At 34.4% G+C, this 25,511-nt stretch overlaps 1 protein-coding gene across 4 annotated transcripts in view; it reads left to right on the forward strand.

The window, feature by feature from the left end:
- Nucleotides 1-25,511, forward strand: part of KLHL24 (kelch like family member 24) — a 40,061-nt gene that overhangs the window by 8,742 nt on the left and 5,808 nt on the right. For 2 of the 4 annotated variants that reach the window (XM_054581161.1, XM_054581153.1), the window contains 5 exons: nt 706-1,686; nt 15,250-15,434; nt 16,059-16,177; nt 19,518-19,706; nt 21,006-21,194. In XM_054581161.1, coding sequence (XP_054437136.1) covers nt 767-1,686; nt 15,250-15,434; nt 16,059-16,177; nt 19,518-19,706; nt 21,006-21,194 — 1,602 coding nt within the window. In that variant the 5' untranslated portion in view covers nt 706-766. Of the gene's footprint in view, nt 1-705; nt 1,687-5,096; nt 5,210-15,249; nt 15,435-16,058; nt 16,178-19,517; nt 20,465-21,005; nt 21,195-25,511 lie in introns of those variants that run through there. The other 2 variants (XM_054581178.1, XM_054581170.1) reach the window with 2 other exon arrangements.

The following is a 25,511-nucleotide window of genomic DNA, read 5'->3' on the forward strand; positions in this document are numbered from 1 at the left end:
TTTAGGAGAAAATAGAGAAAAACAACATAAGTAAATCATTAAATACTTTGGCATATGTGCCTCCTTTTTCCTATCCCTAGATGCACTGATACATAAATTTTTCCTTAGCATATGTTTTATGATCTGTTTTTTGCTTACTACGATTAATTCTTCCCCATGTCATTAAATAGTTTACATGATTTTTAATGGCTGCATAGACTGTGTTCCATCCTTAAGATGTACTGTGGTTTAACTGATCTCCTCTTATAGGGCATTTAGGTGGTTTTAACTCTTTTTTGTTAAAACATCATTGAGCATCTCTGTAGATAAATCTTTCTACGTAGCCTGATTATTTCCTTAGAATTTCTAGAAAGGGACTTGCTGGTCAAACAATATACATATTTTTAAAGGCCACTGATAGATATATGGTAACTGAATTCCTCTCTAGCATCACTATATTAACAATAAAAACATATTAGGATTCTGAATGTAATCAAATTGTCTTACAGTATTCTGACTTACCTCTACAGTCAGTGGATAAAACCAGCTGTGAAAAAGGAGAGACAGGAGATTATTAGTAATTCATTGTATCCTTTCAGCTGAGGGGCTTAAGGAATACCATTGCAAATTATCCCTTTGTGCAAAAGCAATTTTTATTCTGAATTTATTACTCATTGAAATGTTTTCACTTTCTTTTTCTCTTTTTTCTTTTTTGTTTACTTTTAGTCACATAAATAAGATCCCTAACAGTCATTTCTCAGCAATTATATAGTCAACTGATGTAACAATGGTCCTAATATTGGGGCGAAGACTAAACAGAGAGGATCTCGGGGTGCGTGATTCCCCAGCAACTAAGCGTAAAGTTTTTGAAATGGACCCGAAATCTCTGACAGGCCATGAGTTTTTTGACTTCTCTTCAGGATCATCCCATGCTGAAAATATTCTCCAAATATTTAATGAATTCCGAGATAGCCGCTTATTCACAGATGTTATCATTTGTGTGGAAGGAAGAGAATTTCCTTGCCATAGAGCTGTTCTCTCAGCCTGTAGTAGCTACTTCAGAGCTATGTTTTGTAATGACCACAGGGAAAGCCGAGAAATGTTGGTTGAAATCAACGGTATTTTAGCTGAAGCTATGGAATGTTTTTTGCAGTATGTTTATACTGGAAAAGTAAAGATCACTACAGAGAATGTACAGTATCTGTTTGAAACATCAAGCCTCTTTCAGATCAGTGTTCTCCGTGATGCATGTGCCAAGTTCTTGGAGGAGCAACTTGATCCTTGTAATTGCTTAGGAATCCAGCGTTTTGCTGATACCCATTCACTCAAAACACTCTTCACAAAGTGCAAGAATTTTGCATTACAGACTTTTGAGGATGTGTCCCAACATGAAGAATTTCTTGAGCTTGACAAAGATGAACTTATTGATTATATTTGTAGTGATGAACTTGCTATTAGTAAAGAAGAGATGGTTTTTGAGGCTGTAATGCGTTGGGTCTATCATGCTGTTGATCTGAGAAGACCACTGTTACATGAGCTCCTGACACATGTGAGACTCCCTCTATTGCATCCCAACTACTTCGTTCAAACAGTTGAGGTGGACCAATTGATCCAAAATTCTCCTGAGTGTTATCAATTGTTGCATGAAGCAAGACGGTACCACATACTTGGGAATGAAATGATGTCCCCAAGGACTAGGCCCCGAAGGTGAGAAGACTATTTAAAAATTAACTACAATATAAGTAACATGAGTTTTTGTTTTTAAAGTATTTTTAAACATCCTGAAGGTAAATTCAGTATAGTCATTTATATGTATTGTCTACATGTACAATTATATAATTTAAGATTTGTTTTGGATTATGTAAATAATTAGAATGTCTCTTCCAGTGAAGATGAGATTCAACAACAGCATCCTTAGTAATTGTTCTGAGCTATCAGAGGTTGTTGCAAAGAGTCTTTGCAAATGCACATGTCTCAGCATATTTCTACTAATTTCTCATAACCTTTGTAGGGTCCCCAAGCATTCACTTTTCTTTCCAGAGGGTCTTTGGACATCAAGGAGCTAAAAACTTTAGAAATCCAGAGGTGTAAAGTAATGTACGTTGAGTAGTTCTCAGACATGAAACCCCAGCTTCAGATCTTTTCTCATTGCCACAGTTACTATATTTAATGTCAATCTCAATTTAAAAACTTTTTTCAGGTTATAAAGTTACATCATCATTATACAGAATTTGGAGAATTTATGTTAAGGCATAGGAATGCAATTAAAGTATTGTACTATTATTTGTGTCTTCTTACAATTGGTTACTTCTGTAAACACCTATAGGTTTTTAACTCAAACTATTAAAAAAATCTCCATGCCTTAATAGTAGAAAGAATAATATTATACAGTCAGCCCTCCATATCGACAGGTGAGAAACTCAACCTCAGATTGAAAATATTTGAGGGTGAGGAAATCCCAGGAAGTTCCAAGGAGAAAAACTTAGATTAGCCGCCCTCTGAGCACTATACCAAATCCACACGAATGAAGTGATGTGTAGGCATACCCTGTTGTAGACTATATGCAAATACAGATTATATGCAAATACTACAAAACTTTATATAAGGGACTTGAGTATCCATGGATTTTGCTATCCAGAAGGGTTCTGGAACCAATCCCACATGAATACCAGGGGATGACTGTACTTTACTGTGAATAAGCAAGGAATGGCTATTGTGAGAAATATGACAGTAGGGAATCTTTTTAATAACTTTTCTAACAAAGCTATGGTTGGGTTTTTTTTAATTGTGATAATAAAACACATAAAATTTACCATCTTAATCATATTTAAGTGTACCCTTCAATATTGTTAAATATATGTACATTGTGCCCTGATCAGGTTGCTCAGCTGGTTGGAGTCTCATCCAGTACACCAAAATGTTGTAGGTTTGATTCCCAGTGGGGGCACATATCAAAGGCAACAGATTGATCTCTCTCTCTCTCTCTCTCTCTCTCTCTCTTTCTTTCTCTTTCTCTCTCTCTCTCTTCCCCCCTCCCTCCCCTTCTCCCTCTCCCTCCCCTCCTCCTCTCTCTAAAATCAATAAACATATCCTAGGGTAAAGATTTATAATAGAAAATACATATGTATATTCACATTGTTGTGAAACTAGTGTTTATTTTATTTTCCCATACCATCTCGACCTTTTCTAGGGATTTAGTATAGCTCTCAAATCATATTTTTCTGTTTTGGTATTTTATTTATTTTTTAATTTTATTTTTAAATTACAGTTTACATTCCATATTCTTTTGTATTAGTTTCAGGAGTACAGCATGGTAGTTAGAAATCATGTACCTAAAGTGTTCCAACTGCCTCCCGTGTTTCCAGTACTCACCTGACACCATATACAGTTATTACAATATTATTTACTATATTCCCTATGCTGTATTATATGTCCCATGACTATTTTGTAACTACCACTTTGTCCTTCTTAATCCCTTCACCTCTTTCACCCAGTCCCCTAGCCTCCCTTCCCTCAGCAACCATGAGTCTATTCGTTTTATCTATGAGTCTGTTTGAATTTTGTTTGTTGTCAAACCACATTTTTAACCTTGATTTTGATTATTTTTGTTTTGGAATATGATTAAAATTCAGCATGTTGTGAGATAGCATGTCTAAAATCTACAATTATGCATTTGGATATAGCAAAATTTAATGTTTTCTCATATGTAAAATGAAAATGGTGATAAACAGTGTTTACAGGTTTTGTCACCGAGACTATTAAATGCAGTAATCCTTAGGGTATTCAGCATAGAAAGTACTCAAAAACTATTAGCTATTATTATTTATGTAGTGTAGCATAGGTCTGACCCATTTTAAGAAAACTCCCAGTACTCAACAGTCTGAACTTTTTATAAATTACAGATAATATGGAGTAACTATTATTATAAAAAAAATTAATGTAATATTTCTTGTATTATGGTTAGAGTAAATTTTTTTCTTTAAAGTCAGCTGACATGGCAATTATATCAAATGAAAATCAGCTGACTTTAGTTTTAAAAAGTAAGTGTTTTATAGAAAATATAAATATTTTACACAGTCATTTAACAAAGGACAAAAAATACAGTTTTATTCTATGAATATACTGATTTTTTAAAAGTTCCTGTTCTTTTTTTAAGGACTGGTAAGAGATTTGGGCTGAGCTTAAGAATGTGGATAGACCAAGGTTCTTAAATGTATTTTAAAAGCTAAACAGCCCTGGCTGGTGTGGCTCAGTAGACTGAGCACCGGCCTGCAAACCGAAGGGTCTCTGGTTCAATTCCCAGTGTAGGGCACATGCCTGGGTTGCCGGCTGGGTCCCCCAGGGAAGGGCACTTGAGACGCAACCACACATTGATGTATCTCTCCCTCTGGTCCTGCTTCCCTTCTCCTCTCTCTAAAAATAAATGAAATATATTTTTAAAAAATAAACAAAATAAAAAATAAACAGCTCAACAGCTTGGGGGCTGTTCCACAGCTTTTCTGGATACACAGTATCCCTCCAAGGAAAATCACACATGTTTCCAGAGTTCCCTTGTAGCAGAAGAAAATTTGGGGGACAAATAGGGCTAATAATACCTATCCTGCCTATCTTACGAGATTAGAATAGGGATCAAGGGATATATCTTATAAAAGCAAAATACTGTCACTTATTATTAATATTATTTATAAAAATGTGACCTGAATGAAATCAAATTGCAGCCTATGGGTTAATTAGGTTAGGTAATAAATACTTTTGATTCACTTAATCATTTGATTTACAAAAATTTACTTCCAATTTTTAAGGGAACCAATACATTTTATACAGTGAAACACTTCTGTATATGCGATTGCCATGTCACCTTTCTTTAGGAGCCATGTAGAAAAAAAGCCAAACTCTAGTTATACTGAATTTACAGACTATTGTACATGTAACGACAGATACTTATTTTATGTATGCATTATGTGAGGAATGTAAGAGGAATGTTTTATTTTACAACTCTGCAATCAACTTCTCTCCCTTATTCTTAATATTATTCTGTCTTCCACTTATTTGTTACTGCATGTTAGTACCAATCACTAGGAATTTAATTATCTGAACAATGTGTATTATTTGTACAGGTTCTCATCTTTCTGAGAAACTCCAGAAAGGGAGCGATGTCTCCACTTCTTCAACTGCACTTCACTCCTCTGACTTCTGCTCCTGTCACCCTACTGAAACTCCTCTCAGTCAGGCCATCACTGACCTTCTGCTTGTTATTTGTTAGACCCTTGTTTCCAGTCTTCATCCAGCTTGATCTCTCTCTAGGATTTGACATTATCGATGCCTTTAATCCCTCTCGAAACTCCTCCTGGTGGCCTGTGGAGTACCATTTTCCTCATGGGCTTCTTCTCTAGCTGCTCTTTTTCAGCGTGATGGTTCTATATCTAGTCTTGGAAATGGCGTTAGTCTCTTTGGTTCACATCTCTTTGTCTTGCCTTACACACTCTCCTAGGAAATCTCATCTATTCTTATGGATTTTTAAATTACTATTCATGCTATTGACTAACAAACCTAGTATCTCTAGCCCAGACTTTCTCTTCATTCATTCATTCATGCAAACAGTGTTTCTTTTTTTAAAAAAATTATATATGTATGTATTTTTTTACTTGAGGATGCAGTGTTAAAAAATAACATAGACAAAATAACATAACACTTAAAGTTAATAATTCTTTAATACTATCTAATACCCAATTCATATTAAAACTTCCCCAAATTGTTCTTTAATGAACCTAGATCCAATCTAGGGCCACTTACTGCATCTGGTTGTTTCTGTGAAGTCTCTTTTATTTCAGAACAGTTTCTTTTTTTGTGGTTCTAACTTGTTGATGGGCAGTTTTCCAGAAAAATATTCTATCTGTATTAATTTCATTGCTTCCTTATGGTGTCACTTAGCTGTATTTAATTACTGTATTTTGCTGTGTATAATGCGCACCCATGTTTTTGCCCCAATCTTTAAGGAAAAAAAGTCTTTCATTTTAATTTTTTAATTCAGTTTTTTGCTTATTTATATTTAGAAACAAAACGATTATCATACTCCAGGGTATTCTTTTGCATATGGACATGATTACTGCTTTCTAGAGTTATACTTTTAATATATAATCAAAAATAAAAGAATTAAAAACATTTTGATAGATATGGAACTAGTACTACCCATGTATAATGTACATTCTTATTTTTCCCTCAAAAAATTGGGCAAAAAAAGTGCACATTAATACACGGCAAAATGCAATCTGTTTCTGGAAAATGGAAGTTGGCTCTACAAGCTTCAGCTTAATGGAGACCAGTTAAATATTTTTGACTATAAAGTTCACCCTAGGTAATGTATCATATTAGAAGACACAGGATATCTGAATGTCTTACAATTAGCGATGCAAAGATTAACTCCAGATTAGGGTGATGACTGACAGTCTGTTTCCACTACTGCACAGTTAGGTTATACTGCACATTAGCTAATATTTCTTTACTACTTACCGTGTATCAGGTATCCTCCAGAGGTCAACGCATGCTGGATATTCTACCTATATACAAGGTGGGAACTCCCCAAAACAGAATTATCTTCTGGAGGGTGGGGCCCTTGTAGTACAGGCTTCTTCCACTTAGGTGAGTATTCTAGAAACCCATATGTATCAGTATATCAGCCTGCGTTGTGAGAGGCTGCATTCAGCTTCATTGAATTTTTTTTGAAGACTTTTTCAGTGTGTTTGCCCATTTCATGATGGGTGATTTACAAGCACACCTGCCCATACCACACTGAGCGTTTCGCAGTTTTTCTGATGAAAAAAAGTCCTAAAAGGAAGACATTTTGCCAGTGTGGAAGAGGTGAAACAAAAAATGGCAGAAGCACTAAAGGGCATCAAAATCAACAAGTTCAAAAACTTTTTAGCAGTGGAAAAAAAGTCTCAATAGGTGTATTGCATCCAATGGAGAGTACTTTGAAGGTGACTAAAGTTTAAAAATGTAAGAATAAATATACAATTTTTTATAAATTCCAGGAATTATTTTGGGTCCCTCCTCGTATACCCATGTGTCCCCTAAATGACAGAGAAAGCCCAAAAATGCACCCAGGAACATGAAAGTTTTGATAATCTGCCCTGCCTTGGATGCATGGAGAGAAAACAGCAGAGACCAGTCATGGAAAGAACAAAGCTTAGGAACAATTGGTTGTATTTATTAATACATATTATCCAACTTTATATCTGTACTAATACATAATATTAGTTTGAATAAACACCCAAGTGCAAGCATCATGACATGTTTAGAATACTGGCTTCAGAAACAGACAGGCCTGGATTAGAATCTGGCTCTACATAGCTAGTTAACTCCATGACCTTGGGCAAGGTGCTTGTAACTTCATGGTGTATCCATCAGTTTTCTCATCTGTAAAATGAGCATAATACTATCTACCTCATAAGATTGTTGTGCATATTGGAGACAATTTATGAAAGAATGCATAACCTAGCTTTTGACACAAAAAATGCTTAATAAAAACTATTGTTGGTTTTATGAAGAAAATAAAAATACATTTTAAATTTATACTATTAGGAAATGTGATTTGAGAGGCAGAAATGCTTGCTATCAAATGGTTCATTTTAGGCATAAATTGTTCATATTTGTAGGAGAAAAAAATTCTCTTTGCCATACTCCATTGAGAAATAGATAGCTAAAATTTAATAAGCTACTACTTGTCTAATAATCAGTTACTATATAATGAATTTAGGAATATGGCTGCCATAATGAAAACAGGGTTCAAGTTCCTATTAGAAACCAGCTGAGAAAACCAAGGTAAAGGTTTTTGTTTTGTTTTGTTTTTTAAAGAAATAATGTTTTAATTGAAGTAGACATAGATACAGAGAAGAAATTCATGGTTGCCAGAAGGGAGGGATCTGGGGGGATGGATTAAAAAAAGGTAAAGGGATTAAGTACAGATTGGCAGTTACAAAATAGCCTCAGGGATGTAAAGTACAGCATAGGGAATATAGTCAATATTATAATTAACTATGTATGGTGCCAGATGGGTACTAGAAAATATCAGGGGGAACACTTGGTAAAGTATATGATTATCTAACCACTATGTTGTACACATGATATTAATACAAAATAATATTGAATATTAAAAAAGAGAAGTAATGTTTTAGGATTAATAAGTACTTTCATTCCTTATTTTATAGGTGATAAATGTGAGGCACAGTTAAGTGAATCTTGTCACAAAGTTACTTAGTGGCAGAGTCAAGGCTAAAATTTTTTTTCTTTTTTTTTCATTTTTTGGTCAAATACATTTGTCTCCACCTTCCCGCCACCACTTTCCCCTGTCCCCCTCCCCCAGGCTAAAATTTTTTGTTCTGAATTTTTGTTCTAGTCCCTACTATATTACAGGACTCATGGTTTCCTATTTTTATACATGTTAATTCAGTGTTATTTTGAAAAATATTTTTACATAAAAGTATATATTGTAATTCTTCCTTTGTCAGACCTTTGGTATATCAGTTGTCCGCAAACGATACCTGTTACCAGATTTTTTAACTCTTTTCAGAAATATTCTTTGCATATAGCCCTGGCTGGGTGGCTCAGTTGGTTGGAGCATCGTCTGGTACACAAAAAGTTTGCAGGTTGAATCCCTAGTGAGGGGCATGAATGGGAGGCAACCAATTAATGTTTCTCTCTCATCTCTCTCTCTCTCTCTTCCTCTTCCCCCCCCCCAAAAAAAATCAATAAACATATCCTCAGGTGAGGATTTTTTTAAAAATAATTTGCATGTACAAATGTGTGTGTGCATGCATGTGAGCACACACTCTCCACTTTTGTTTATACAGGTAGTAGGGTACTACAGTTTTATACTTATTTTTATCACATGAAAGTATCTTGGAGATTGTTCTACATCACTAAATAAAAGACTAGTTTATTTAATTTACTTTCACTTTTTTGTTACAGATGTTTTCAAATTCATTTTTTAAAACTGCATAGTACCCCATTTATGGAAACCGTAATTTATTCGATTCATCTCTTAATGATGGACATTTCCAGTTTCTAGATTTTTGCTATTGCAAAGAATGTTAAATAAATATTCTTGTGCATGTGTCGGCATATGCTGGTAATTTTGAATTACTAGAAGTGGAATTGCTCAGTCACAGGATATGTGCATTTTTAATTTTGGTTGGTACTGTATAAAATTGTCTTCCGAGCTATACTTTAACCAAAAATGTGGACGTGTCTTATTTCTCCACTCCCTTGCCAACATATTATATTACTAGTTTTCATAAATCTCTGCTACTCTGGAAAGTGAAAAAGCATATCTCATCATTTTAATTTGCATTTCTTTTTTGACTGTGACAATTTAGCATCTTTTCCTGAATTTGAAAACTATGTTGTTTTTCTGCAATCCATTGAGCTCTGATGTATCAAATTTCTGGTTACAAGTCATTGAATCTAGCTCACCAGTGGAAGCATAAAAAGGAAATGTATAAACGGCTACAGGAGTCATTGTCTTGTAGAACCTAAGGGCAGAATTCAACAGGATCTCAGAGAAGCCTGGGACAGGTTGCTGAAAAGCTATTAGAAACCAATCTGTGACCTTTCCCTCCTCTTGCCTCTGCCTTCCTCTGTGTGTCCATGTTATGCTGACTGAACATGGCCACTCACGGGTTTTAGGTTACTATATTACAAATACAGTCACTCAGAGAGACTGATCTCTCCCTCTCTTGTGCCAGACAACATTCTCTGCTTAAGCCAGACAACATTCTCTGGACAGTTATCCTTTGGCCATGGAAGCAGGATCATGTAGCAAAAATGTGATGATGGAAAAAGTATAGTTGCATACTAGGTTGAGCAGAAGACGCAGTAGTCACTATTAATAGTAAAGTGTGATTTTTTTCCTTTGTTCTTAATTTGGGGAAAAGAGGAGGAGAGTAACTTATTTTAATTGTAGGAACTTTACAGAGAATGAGATAAGCAAAAAATGTCACCCATATTCCTATTTCCAAAAGGTAGCAGTGTAACATTTGGCTTTATTCTTCCCTTTTATTGTCTCTGAATTTGTTATTACTATTATTTATTTTACAGAGTTATAATTCATTTCATAACTCTGCATAAGTCTGCATTTATCATTCAATATATGGTAAATGTATTTCTTTGACATGAAATCTACTACAGTATACCATAACCATTCCCACACATTGGAGCTCTTCCTGATTTTTTTACCATTAAACGAAATGAACATCTTTGTGACTATTTAAGCCCATCTGTGATTAGTTCCTCATGATAAATTCTTAGATAAATGCTGATTTTTTAAAGTAAATATTTTGCATCATTTGATCAGTACAACCATTTCTTTTCCAATTTCCAACGAAAGCCCTGTGTCCTCACCAAATTTAGAAAGGCATGCAGTTTATGGCTGGCATAACCTATAAGAAGTCATTTATATTGATGAATTGACCACGATCTAGTGATTCCTCTAGGCTCAAACTTTTCTTTTTTTTAATATACATTAAAAATAGATCAGCCCTGGCTGGTGTGGCTCAGTGGATTGAGTGCTGGCCTGCGAATCAAAGGGTCACCAGTTCAATTCCCAGTCAGGGCACATGCCTGGGTTGCAAGCCAGGTCCCCAGTAGCGGGGGCCATGAGAGGCAACCACACACCAATGTTTCTCTCTCTTTCTCCTTCCCTTCCCCTCTCTCTAAAAATTAAATAAATAAAAAAATTTTTTTAAAGAACAAATGAGACTACTAGGGGCAGATTTAAAATTTACTGTGAGAGACAACTCATTTATCTTCTAGCCTGTACACACAGGGTAAGGCAAAAGTAGGTTTACATTTGTAAGTGTGCAAAAGTTTATTCTTGTATTATTATTTATTAATTGTATTATTTCTAATGTGAACAACTGTAAATCTACTTTTGCCCTACCCTGTATTTATTTGCAATAAAAAATGGAACTCTCAAACAGACTAGATATTTTAAGTCAATCTGTTAAGAATGTTCTCTTACTATAGGCAAGTCATTATATGGGAAGCCAATATTTTCAAAGGCTGTTTGGCAAGCATGGAATACAAAGGGAGCTGGGAGACCTTTAGAACTGGGATCATCTGGCCTAGGATAGCCTGAGGGAGTCCCATCCACAGTAAAAGTATTCTTACCAAAGAACCAGTAATGTTTGATTTAACTAAGATTAAGATTCTCTTTCCCTTAGACCAGCAATTTCAACTGGTGTGTCACAAGAATTTTTAAAATATGCAATACCTATTTAGTTAGGGGCACTGACCTCTTCTCCCTTAGATTGTCAAAAAAATGACAACAGCCAACACAACAATAGGCATCCAACATGAATGAATCAAAATTATACTTTTTTTTCTGTCAGATCAGCAAAAAATAGATTTTTTGGTGTGCTGCAGAATTTTAGTAATTAATACATGCCAAGATATGAAGAAGGTTGAAAATTGCTGCCTTAATAAGTTGAATGGGCACAGGAAATGTTTGCCTCTTGATTGTTACTTACTTTTATGCATTCATTCATTTACCTTATTACTTCTAGGGTTGGCCAATCCCCTCTTTTGATAGACAGTTTTTTTAGATTAATACCTTGTGTTTAGTAACTGTCATGTCCTACACACTTAGAAACCATTCAGTCTCTTTAGGGCTTGAAATCTTGCATCTCTAGCTGACTCTTTTTCAGTTTGATGGCCTGGTTTTCAGATATTTTTGAGTCTTGGAACGTTTGATAGACTATGTCACTATCATCTCTCCCTTCACCCTTCCAACTTCCCACTATATGGAAACATACTACCTTTCCTATTTAAAAAAATATATATATATATTAAGTTATTCTTCCCATTAGCCAGGATCACCTTCTGATCCCTATTTGTTGATGAAAGTTTGATGGTTCACCTGTTTCGAATGTATGTGGTATTAATTATACCCTTCACCCTTCCAACTTCCCACTATATGGAAACATACTACCTTTCCTATTGTTTTGTTGTTGTTGTTTTTTTAACATACTCAGTTATTCTTCCCATTAGCCAGGATCACCTTCCAATCTCTTTTTGTTGATGAAAGTTTGGCAGTTCACCTGTTTTTGGTATATTTGGCATTAACTATATGTGGGTTTGCTATTTTGGCCAGTAAGTCCTTTATTTCACCTTTTGAGATTTCTAACTGAACCTGGTAATTAATACACATTTTGTTGTTTTGGTTTAGGATGTCCTGTGGATTTATAATTATTTAGCCTGTCACATAAATCAAAGAATGTGATCTTTTAATTTGACCTTTTTTAAATTTATAATAAAAGATGATTTTTTAAAAAATATCATTATAAAAAAATAAAGCAACAAACATTTGTTATTTCATCACAGCAGAAAATCAATTTAACGTTAAAGGATCAGTAAAATAAAGTAACATTTACTCTAAATATAGATTTATGAATATCCAGAATTTTATTAATCCTATACTATCATTTTGACTATTTTTTTGTTCTAGTTGCCATTATCAGCTGGAGTAACTTACTTTCTTTAAGGCAACCAGCTCAGCCTAAGTATTTTTCCAAGATCAAGAAATAAGTATAACTCTTATTGGGTTAACTTTCTCATGAGAAGACCAGACTTGTCTGTAATTAAGTTAAAAGCCACTTGGCTGTAAGTAAGACCTTCAGTACAGGTAAAACTACTACTAGTTTGCTGATCTTTTCAGATAAATACAAATTCCAGTAGACACTGAAACAATTCTTTGTTTAGTAGGAATAAATGTTTTAGCCATTAGCTTTTTGTGCTCGTTTCTCGTTCCAAGATTCAAAAACAAGACTATATGTTTATTGGGCTAAGAAGTCTTGAAAAAGGCAAGCAAATTTAAGCAAAAAGAAAGTAGTAAAATGTTATAAGGAAAGCATAAAGCAAAATTATAAAATATATAGCATAATTACTTGGTTTTGCATTAAAACAATTAAAAGTGATTGAACCCCTGTGATAGCATTTTGCAATTTTTGTTTTGGTGAGTCAATAAGTAAGACTTCAGAGAATATCACATGTATTTCTCTTAGAGATATTTTAAGTATGATTATAGGAAATGATACTTTTATGAAAAGAAAGATGAGTCAGTAGTTATGCTACTAAGTGGTGCTATTCTCTATTTTTCATTGGAATTATCTGGAAAATAGATACTATTGATATGATCCTTCTAATAATGTTTTACTATATATTAGGTTAGAGCTATATAATTTGCTGTGTTCCTGAAAGTAATTTTTATTGTATCTGTGGACGAAATTCTTTTCTCTACAATATTATATTTCTGATTTTATAATTGAAAAAGTATGCCTGGCATGGAACAAATGAATGATTTGGTTACTTGACTAGAACATAACAGCTCTGTTAAAGGGACATACCTATATTGCTGAATTTTGTTTTTTCCTATGTAATTGTGAAACATCACGCTGACTAAAACTACATATCAGTGTTCCGATGTGGTCTTTTTTTTCCTCCACATTTCAGTAAATGAAGAGAGATTGTTACTACTGTTCTTTGTAAGACTTAAGATTATAGCAACCATAAAGCAATTACAAGACTTTTACACTGTGATTATATTTGTGAAAAAATATAAAAGCCAAATAACTTTAAAATCCCAAAACCATATATTGACCCTTATGAACAAAAAAAACTTGGAAAAGCTTAGTTTATCCTACCTTTAACTTAAATTAAGGTGCAAAATAGAAGAAGCCAGTGTTGAACATAAATCTTGGGATTTTCTTAATGCTCTTAAAAGTTGTTTTTGCCACTCAAAAAATAGCTCATTATCATTTTGAAGATTCACGTTGATAGCAAGTGGGAGGCCACACAATCCAGAGACAACCATCATTAGCATTTTGGTGTATCCTTTCCAGAACTTTTTAATACAGTATTAATTGTGCCTTATGTATAGCTTTTATCTCGTTTTTTTTAAAAACATTCTTTGTTATAAACTTTGTTAACATTTTTAGTGACTACCCAACATTTTGAGTTGGATTACCTAAATTTACTTTACTTTAAAAAAGTTACTTAAAAAGTAATTTCCATATATTCTGCATATTTCTATATATGATGCATATACAGTCATGCATTGCTTAACAGCAGGGATATATTCTGAGAAATGCTTCTTTAAGTGATTTCATGGTTGTGCAAACATCTACACAAACCTAGGTGTAGTATAGCCCACTGCACACCTACGCTGTATGGCACAACCTATTGCTCCTAGGCTATAAGTCTCTACAGCATGTTACTGTACAAAACATTATGAGATAAAATCAAACATGAGGAAATGATGCAATCAAGGGACACAATAAACAAAATGTATGAGGCTGCTGCTGGTGTAACACAGCATACTGTTTTACAGCAAAAATTTTTTTATGAGTAGGAAGAGTATACTCTAAAATAATTAAAAGTATAATATATTGAATACATAAACATGGTCATTCATCATCATTATCAAGTACTGTACATAATTCTACATGCTATACTTTTATACGCCTGGCAATCCAATAGGTTTGCTTACACTAGCATCACCACAAACACATAAGGAATGTATTGCACTACAACTTTATGATGGCTGGGATGTCACTAGATGATAGGAATTTTTCAACTCCATTATAATCTTATGTGATCACCCTTCTATCTGCAGTCTGTTGTTTACCAAAACAATGATGTTATATGGTGCATAACTGTACGCCTATGAAGGGAGATTATACTATGAAATAGTTTCTTTAGAACTAGAAATCGGATTTTTTTAAAAAAGCTTCATTTTCCTACACTTAGAAAAAGTGCACCATGTTATCTTGTGTGGTTATACGTATCTGAATTGCTGCAAAATTTCACTTGAAAATCATCCTTAATATTAGCAGGTTCTTAGGACGGGAAGGGGCAAGTCAAGGAACATATAGCAAGGACTCATGGACAAACCCAAAGTGGGGAAGGATTAAGGGAGGGAGAGAGGGGAGGGAGGCAGGGGAAAGTTGTGGGGGATAGGTGGAAACAAATGTATTTGAAAAAATAAATAAATTTTTTTAAAGGGGAAAAAAAGAATAAAATGGCCTAAATCCCTTGTAAATGTTCTCAATGTAGTAATGGTAGCCTGCATTATTTGGCACATGCGTAGAGAATAAACTTAACAGTTTATAATACTGTTCCACTTCCTTTAGGATAATACTATTGTTTTTAGGGTCTTAAACAATCCTGAATATCTTTTAATATATAATTTAATCATTTTTATAATAACTATTTTAGGTCAACTGGCTATTCAGAGGTGATAGTTGTCGTTGGAGGCTGTGAACGAGTTGGAGGATTTAATCTCCCATACACTGAGTGTTATGATCCTGTGACAGGAGAATGGAAGTCTTTGGCTAAGCTTCCAGAATTTACCAAATCAGAGTATGCAGTCTGTGCTCTAAGGAATGACATTCTTGTTTCAGGTAAATAAAGAACTACTATAGTAGCTACTTTTAACTTGAACATTCTTGTCTGTTTTAACAGTGTCTCAAAATTAAACAGTGAAATATTAGTTATGCCCACTTTAGGCAGATCAGTTTATACAACAAATAAAACCAGGAACAACTTTTTGTTATAACTTCAGTATCTATGGTCTAAAGTCTGTTAATTGGTTAAGTAACTATACCAGCTTTGCAGATTACTTTATTACTACACATAGAACAATATAACACCACATACTTTATTTTGTACGATGGTATGCTTTTTTAAAAATGGGTGATTTTTTAAAAAATATTTTAAAAATAATTCTGTTGTCCAGGCGCTTCTGATGACTGGCTCCTAAATTAACAATCTATATACATATGTAAAATTCATAGTCTACGTTTCATTATTTGAGGCCTATAATTATTACTTCTCAAGATAACAATTGGCAAACTTTAAATGTGTTCTGTAGAACTATTTCCTTTAAGCTTTAAGAGAGTCTTTGTTTCATTTATTGAACTGAATTCTCATGGATAAATCTATGTTTTTATTATCTATGCATTGGGCATAAATCACTTGGTGATATTTGCATATGTTATTGTGTGTGTATTGTTCTGCATTTAAAGGTGGAAGAATCAATGGCCGTGATGTCTGGATTTATAATTCACAGTTAAACATTTGGATCAGAGTTGCTTCTCTAAATAAAGGCAGATGGCGTCACAAAATGGCTGTCCTCCTTGGTAAAGTAAGAGAAACCACTTTTTATTACTATTGCTGGTACATTTCCAAAATAAATATCACAGCTGAGTCCTTCATTTTACTCACGCTCTGGGTATTTTGGATTCAAATTGTACTTCCTTCCATTTCTAACCTCAGTAGATAAACTGAAGATATAAAAAATTTGACACTGTACTTTTGAATGGCTATTTTGTTCTCCCAATTTGGAATTCATGGCAGTACAGCACATTTCTCTTTTCATGCACCATTGGAATCTAAATGCCTAAGAAGTATTGGAAAATAAAGACAATACATGAAGTACAAAAACAGGCCAATGTCTAATTCAAGCAGTCTTTTTCCTTTTACTGACTTTGGCAGTCAGGCAGAAATATATTTATCTGGAGTGATGTTATTTTATCTTTTTTATTGTACAGTAGGGACAAAACAAATTTAAAATAAGTGTTACAATAAATTCACCAACGTATTTTGAAGAAGACTTGTTATTGACTGCAGCTAGTAAGTATTAAAAAAAATATGTAATTTGGGTCTGAATGATTTGCCATTTTAGGAACTTGAGAATCACTTGTGGACTAGTGGTTTCCAAACTTTTGAAAAACGACTACACCTTTCTTTTTAAAGTTAAATCTAATATAAAAATCCATTCCATAAAACAGATTTAAAAAAACAACACACAGCAGTTATACCAAGAGCTAACTTGGGCTCTTTAGCTTTTCCCTGCCTCCATCTCTGTCAGCTCCTCTAAAGCCACCTCAAATAAATGAACAACCCTAAGTAGAAGCAGCACACTTGCTTGCACATGTATTTTTGACTAGTTCCTTAGTACCCCTTTCTAAAAAGATTGCTACCTCTTAAGCCCTCCTGTGCAGATATTTTAGAGCTACCAATGAGAAAACAGAACTGCTCTAATTTGAAACAGTAATGGTGCCGGGACCCTTCCCACTCAGCCTCCCATCAGTCCTCTTCCCCTCTCCCAGCCCCACAGAGGCTTCTTGAAATTGAAATGTCTCTGCTGTAAAATAGTAGGTCTTCTCAAAGCACAGTTGGAAAGCTACTGTTAATTCCTAAGGACTTTTTTTAAATTCCTAAGGATATTGATCTAGCACGCTGCTGCTGTTGACAAGGTCAATGAATTAATGAGGACCTTGAGATAGATGTAACGGAAATAAAATATTAATAGAATATTTTCTAAAACCACTGATATGGCAGTACCTACTATATTATGTATAGTTTTGGTAGCTGTGCCTCAAGAATGACAAAATATTACTAAAAAGGGACTGCTAAAATAAGGAATTGGAAAGAGATGAGGTCTGACTAAAAATATAATTTTTTAGTCTGGACATGCAAAGGTAATGAAAATGATTATGTCTCAAATACCATATATGGATTGGTGAGCACAAATTTATTTGACAAATACTAGTATACTTGACTTGAAAGTATCCAATACATGGAATCACTAAATCAAGACATAAAAAGGAATCCTTCCTACCTTACTTAGGAAGTACTTGATCCATGGAAACCATTATCCTAAAAAATTACAATATAGGCTGAATTCAGACCTATAAAATTATTTAAATTTATAAAAATGCTCTCTGTAAAAGAACCCTAGGATGGTTTGGAATACGGGATCTCAACACAGGAAGGAACCTTAGAGAATACTTACGGTAACTTTTTCAATTCATAATGAAACTGAATCCAAAGAGATCAAGTCACTGCCCAAGGTTATACAGAAAATGATAAAGCAGGAACAAAAGCTCAGATTTTATTAAAATAGATAGAGGCCTTTTATCTTGATGCTCAAAGCACATGTTTTTAATTTATGCCCTGAGGGGGAAATTAAGACTGAGTCTCACAGAGGATAGACAAATTGCCCAAGGTCTTACATTGCCTGCTGCCTCTCAGGACTTCAAAGCCTATGTCCTAATTGCTCCTTTGTACTACAGTTTCTGTATCTCTTCTAACTGCATAGCCTTGAGTAAGTCACTTAGCCTCTCTGAGTGTCTCCTGGTGTTAGGAGAACAAACCCACCAGCGTACCATTTTAACATATAGTGAGAAAAGCAAGATAGGAATGGCATTGGCTGCTATGGAAATTTGGTGAAAAATAGAAAGATAAATTATGGACAGACTTTGGATAATAACATTTGACCTTGTCCCTTTGGAATTTATTGTTGAACTACTAAAAGGAGTTGATGAGGTGGTTTAGTAAGATTAACCTGGGTTTAGAGACCAGGAGATTAATTGAGAGAGAGGAAATGACAGGGACACTGACAGAGGATAATGGCAATAGGAAACAAAAGGAAGGGACAGATGTTAAGAGATATTGTGAAAGAAGACTTAGTAGGTCTTAATAGTTAATTAGATGTGGAGGAAAGAGTCAATGATGACTGTCCTTTAAAAGAACAGTGGATTTCAGTCCTTTCTCTTACTCTACTTCCCAGCCCAACCCACTTGTGTGTGTGTTCTCAGAACTGTGCCAAGCCAGCCTTGGGACAGAGAACACCTTGCTCCTTTCCCCTCTCAGCCTGGTGCTGCCCTTACTCCCCTGTGTGCATATGACTAAAGAGTTTTGTTTTTTTTTTAAATAAAAATGAGAACTGTGAATGTTAAACTGGACAGCTCCTTAAGTTAAAAGTATCTTGTATCACTCATAATGTTTAACGGACTATTCTGCATATAAGTCATTTAATAAGTGGCTCATTGATTAGATCACTTATATAGAGATATTAATTTGCCATATCTTCCTCATATTTGTGAAAAGAAAATGTATGTGAAAGCCCTTTGAAATATATAGTGTAGAGTTCATTATGTGTCAGGTACTTTTCTAGGCACTTGTGGAGACTAAAATGAAGAACAACATAGGCACTACCTCCAAAGATCTCAGTCTAGTAATCCTTATCTAATATTTTAGTTTTGTAGCTTTATTAATTTATTATAATATAATATTTTCATTATTCAGGAGTGTGAGCTTTCGAGCTAAATCATGTAATTCTCAGCTCAAGGAGTATCATCCCTAAGGAGGTGAAGATTTGGTCTTCAGGGGATAAAAAAAAAAAATGTAGTTTCATATATAAAGCACAGTTATACAAGACAGTACATAAACAAATACACAATTATCTGTGGTATTAAAATTTCTTTAGAGGGGGCTATCATGAAAAAATGTCTAAAAAGACTCCTTGGTGATGGTAAGAGGGTGATAATATTTTAAGTTTCAGAAGCTGAACTAAATATATTGCAATTATAGTTATCAAGTGTTCTTTAAAGGGGAGAGATCACTTAATTCTTTAACCAACTAGTTCAAAATTTAAGCTTTTGATAATTAAGATTTCTTTCCACATATCTTATATATAGGTGTATGTTGTTGGAGGCTATGATGGGCAGAACAGACTGAGCAGTGTAGAATGTTATGATTCCTTTTCAAATCGATGGACTGAAGTTGCTCCCCTTAAGGAAGCAGTGAGTTCTCCTGCTGTGACTAGCTGTGTAGGCAAATTGTTTGTGATTGGTGGAGGACCTGATGATAATACTTGTTCTGACAAGGTAAGCCATCTTCTCTTTATAGAAATTGCCAATGATATATACAAGAAGAGAAATATGGAAGGCTTGTCAAGGAGGTGCGAGGTCCCTTAGTGTGAGAGGCCTTTTAAAAATTGGTACTTCATACTTCTTTTTAATCCTCACCCGAGGATATATTTATTGATCCACAAAAGGCAGGGAGAGAGAGAGAAGAGAGAAACGTCGATTGGTTACCTTTATTACATGCCCCAACTGGAGATCAAACCCACAATCTTAGATATGTGCCCTGACTGGGATTGAACCTGCAATCTTTTGGTATATGGGGTGATGCTCTTAATCAGCTCAGCCACCTGGCCAGGGCGCTACTTTCTACTTTTGAAGAAAATACTGAATTTAAAGTTAGTAATGTGAGGTCCTAATATATCTAGCAATTTGCTGTAAAAAGCATGATCCTGTCTTTTTGAAATGAAACTAATCTCACTGTTGAGATCTTGTAAATTTTTTTAAATCTTTTACTGCTGTAGTCAACAGAATTGAAAAATTATTCACACAAAACACAGTTGGGAAGTGAATTTGCAAAGGGGATAAGACATAGTAATCACACTGCTTCCAACTGGATCATTTTTCACATACTTTAAAAGTGTGTTTTTAGGACAAAGATGAGGAAAGGAACTTCTGTATGGTAGACAGAGAATGGCTTACAGTTACTGCATTTCATTGAACTCCTAGGACAAAAGAACTTAATGCCACGCTGACATCTCAGGAAATACCATGTTTATTCTGGAAGAAAGTATCTAATGCCTAATTGGTTTAGCAATAGTTAACTGAATTTTGTCAATTAATTAATTTTTTTCCTAAATTAATTTTATACAGTGTGATTGAAAGTTACATATTCAGAACTTATTACTTCAGAATTTGTGGTAATTCAAAGTATACTGAACTGAGGTTTACTTGTGTTCTTTTGAAGAAAGGACTGTCTGAAAGTATAAAATCACATTCAGATTAAAGCATAGCTACGCTATATAACACAATTTTTTAAAACTCAAAACTGTTAACTTTAAAGAAAATAAGTAAGGCAGATTTGGTAGCCATTTATCCTGGAAGCAATCCATGTTTGTTGCTTTATTCTGCTTGATAATAATAAATTTACCTTTCTTTTGAGAATTTCATAATTCAGACAGTTCATTATCAAGCTAACCTTTAATTCTGTGAATTAATGGCTTTGACTTTGAATCATGTTTCTATATATTGGTAGACTTTTACTAAGCAAGTTTACTTTTTTGTATAGAAATTTTAATTAAATATTTCTATATATATTATTAGGTTCAATCTTACGATCCAGAAACCAACTCTTGGCTACTTCGTGCAGCTATTCCAATTGCTAAGAGGTGTATAACAGCTGTATCCTTAAACAACCTGATATATGTTGCTGGTGGACTGACCAAGGCAATATATTGTTATGATCCAGTTGAAGATTACTGGATGCACGTACAGAACACATTCAGCCGGCAGGTAATAGCATAAAACAATCCGAAAGGAAATTAATCATGGAGGGACCAAGTACATGACCATCATGAACATACTGTAATTCCACCATTAAAATAATTAATGTATGCTTGAACTATTTCATAATTTTTTTAAACTCTACGTAAATCATATGATATACCTATTTGAATTCCTTCCAAAGAATCGTTCTATTGAAAAAAAGCTTTTTACCATCCCATGATGAAGTAGATATTGCACTTAAGCTGTTGATTTTTTTTCTCCTTGACCTTTCTCAGAATCTTGCTCTAGTCCTTATCACACTCTCTTGCATATTTAAAAAAATAAGAAATACTCCCAAACTGTTTTTTTTCTTTCTGTAGTTAGAGGCCGATTTGTTGTTTATTTGTTATAAAAGAAAACGGCTGTGCTCAGGTCTTCATCCACACACTCTGGCCTGTATCTTCCTACTCCCTCTCCACCCCCTGCTTCTAATAAAAGGCCTTCCAAAAAAGGCCTTTTGATTCATAGCTCTTCTCTTCTTTCTTGTACCACCAAAATATGTGATGGTTCTGATGCTAGAAATATGACTCTACCTTTACCATTCTGGAGATCTTCTACTCCCAAGAGTCATTACTAATAATCTCCTAGTCACATTCATATTCTCTTATTTTTTCAATCCACCCCTTGGATACAGGTTTCCCTTGAGCCTCCTTTCCCTGCCCTCCTCACAGTTTATGTTCTAACCCTGAATGATCTCATCTACTGCACAATACTGATGACTTCAAGTCTTTGTCTCCATTAAAGTCTCTCTCCTGTGCTCTAGACTCAAATTTCCAGCTGCTTATTTGGGTATTCTTCCCCGAGCCTACTTTTTCTGTTACCAAATAACCTAGTGAATGGAAAAACAGTTTCTCCCTTACACTCTAAATACTTCTGACACCAGATATGTGGATTTTTCCCATGCCAATTACTTTTTCACAGTCTGGGTTTCTTACAATTAGGTTCATTTCTGACGCTATCTACCTGAAGTTAGTCTTAGATTCCACAAGTAAAGGGCTCATTACTACTAGACTGCCCCTGCTTCAAATGCCCATCACAAGTTCCGGGCTGTCCCCGGTACTTCTGAGCTACTAGCTATAAACCAAGGTTCCCAAAACCCCCTCCTCGGGTTTGATAGTTTGCTTGAACAGCTCACAGAACTCAGGGCAACACTTAATGTTTCCTGGTTTATTATGTATAAGGCATGTTATAAATTATTAAGGATCGAGATGAACAGCCAGATGAAGAGGTATATGGAGTAAGGTCCCGAAGGGTCCCAAGCACAGCAGTTTTTATCCTTCGGCAGTTGAGCTACGCCACCTTCCTAGCGCACAGATGTGTTCAACAACTTGAAATCTTTGCAAATCCCATACTTTGAGGACCATGTAGGCATGACCAGGTTATTAAGTCAATTTACATCCCATCTCCCCTCTCCAGAGAACGGGCTTAGGCAGGGGGTGCTGAAAGTTGCAAGGTTCTAATCATGGCTTTGTCTTTCTGGTGGCCAACCCCCTTCCAGGAGCCCACAAAGAGTCACCTCATTAGAACAAAAGACACTCCTATCACCCAGAAAATTCCAAGGAGTTAAGAAGCTCTGGGTCAGAAACTGGGGACAGAGACAAATATATGTATTTCCTATTATTTCACAGCTAGAAACTTTTTTTCTTAGATTTTCCTCACTTTTATATTGAATCAGTCTAGCCTATCAGTTCTATCTCCTCAGAGTTTCTCTTATTTTCCATTCCTATTGTTCATGCGTTGATGTTCAAGTTCTTAATAGTTCTTACCTAAACTAAAACAATAGTAATCTAGTGTTCCTTTCTCTAATGTCTTGCTTCTCTAACCCATTTTCCCACCAGTTATTTTCTAACAAATGTAATTATGTCTCTCCTCTGATTGGAAACTTACTGAATGAAATCCAAAGTTTTTCCACTTTTAGGCCTTCTCTTGGCTGACCTCTGCTTACCTTTTCAGGTTCACTTTCTACAACTATACCCCAATTATATTGGTATTTATTACTTGCACTATATAGATCTTATGTGTTCCTGCCTTGGTTCATACTGTCCTCTTGCCTCTCTGCTTGTAATTCTACTCATCTTTTAGACCATTTCATAGTTAAAACAAAGTGAGGTTGTTCTGTTTAGAATTGATCTTTTTTTGGCGGGGGGAGGATGTGTCACTGCATTTACTTCTCTTGTACTCTCGCATGGCAGTCATATATTCCCTTATGGGTGTAAATGTTTATACTGAAATTCAATGTTCTTGAGAATATTGTTTTTTCTAACTCATCTCATATGTATCTTGCATTTATTGGTGCTTAATAAATATTTATTGAATAAGTAAATAAATGAGAGGCTAAAGCAACAGAGGGACCTAATTGTAAGATAATCTTACCTCAAGATACATAAGAGATATAGACTGTAAGGACAATCAGTAGGGTTCTAATATAACATAATTTTTCTAAAACTGCTGACATTGATGTATAGTCTCCAATTAGTAATGTATTCAGAGAAACATTGCCTCAAACTAAGAGACACACTAAGATCTTCATCTTCGTTATACAGAGAGAATGTAATCTTCTATCCCCATTATATCACATTTAAGTAAAATGAATCACATTTCTTAGTTCAGAGGCTTCTCTTGGAAAGGACAGTCCAACTCCGTAGAGCTAAGATTATGGCCCATGACATAAGAACTCGAATTATGGTCCCATTCACTCATGTAACAAGGGTTTACACTTACTTCTAACTTTTTTAATCAAAGCTATTTTTATTGGTTTATTATAGTGAATATTTTAATTTTTAAAAAAGATTTTATTTCTTTTTTAGACAGAGGGGAAGGGAGGGAGGAAAAGAGAGAAAGAGACATCAATGCGTGAGAGAAACATGGATTGGTTGCCTCTTGCACCCCCGCAGCTGGAGACTTGGCCCACAATCTAGGCGTGTGCCCTGACTGGGACTCAGACCTGTGGCCTTTCAGTTCACAGGCCAGCACTTAATCCACTGAGCCACACCAACCAGGACTACAGTGAATATTTTAAAATATAATAAATTTTCACTAAGAATTACTGTGCGTTTCGGACTTGACTCTACTGTATAAAACAATAACAGACCTTAGGAAGATAATTGCCAGCATCTAGCATAGTGCAGGCATACAATGACTATGTTCTTAATGACTGAGATAAAATAACAGGCTACATGGGACACATTTTCTCTAATTAACAATGAATAACATTGACTTCTGAAATTTCAGGGGAAAAGTGGATCAGAAGTTTATTAAAAATCTATTATAACAAAGACAAATCACTTGATTTCAACTCTAGGATTCTATATCAAGTTTATTGAAGCAAAAAATACTGAGATTTCTGGGATTATCTTTTCTCCTTGGTCCATTCTTACTACTAGTATTTCTAAGTGTATCTATTTATACATTATTGATAAGCAAATTTTTAACCCTCTCTGTGTCTACCCTTTCAAAGCTCATCAATAAAAAAGGATAAGTCAGCCAGTTACGTGGTAGACAGTTATTTGAGCCCAAGGCTACATTATCTTAAATGCTTAAATCCTGAATAACAACAAAAGAGCCAGAAAAAATGAGCTTTTTTTTTTTTTTTTTTGTATCTTCAGTAGATGGGGTATTTAAAGTGTCAGTAAAGTTTAGAATAATAAATAAAAAGAAATCTGATTTTTTTCTTTAGTGTTGGCATTTAAATTTAAGCATTATAAAAATAATAATTAAGGAGAAGGTTGTGAGTTTTTCCCAACAATATTAGGATTGTGTTTCATTTTAGTCTTAAAAAATAACTTTATGTATTGATAAATTATTTTGCATACTAGCTGCAGTTGCTTGTGTAATTCTTAGAGTAAAATAAACTATATCTGATATAAGTAATTTTTTGATGTGAAAGAATAACTCTTTCAAGATTGCTTGCTTCATTTATTTCTGAGCATTATTATTTGAAATGATGTTAATAATAAGATCCTATAACTATGTAGTATAAAATCATCATCAAAGTGACTATAAGTTTAATAATGTGGGGTACCTTGTACTTGAAAACTAAGGATGTTTTTTATTGCACTGAGAACTTTTAGACTTTGTAGAAAGAGCTCATTCATATTTTAGATGAAAAAATGTCTTTATTGTTATAGTTTAGCACATAATTAGTACAATTCATGGCTTAGGTATTCTGGATAAAAGTTTGTCATTCACTAATGATAATCAGCAAGTCATCTTAAGTATGTATGAACTCTAACATAGGCATTTTTAAGTAGTCGCTAACTCCGTTAGACCTGAAGATACTAGTTT

This window comes from Pteronotus mesoamericanus, unplaced genomic scaffold, assembly GCF_021234165.1.
Source record: "Pteronotus mesoamericanus isolate MK-2021 breed Mesoamerican mustached bat unplaced genomic scaffold, CSHL_Meso_final contig_116, whole genome shotgun sequence".
Lineage (NCBI taxonomy): Eukaryota > Metazoa > Chordata > Mammalia > Chiroptera > Mormoopidae > Pteronotus > Pteronotus mesoamericanus.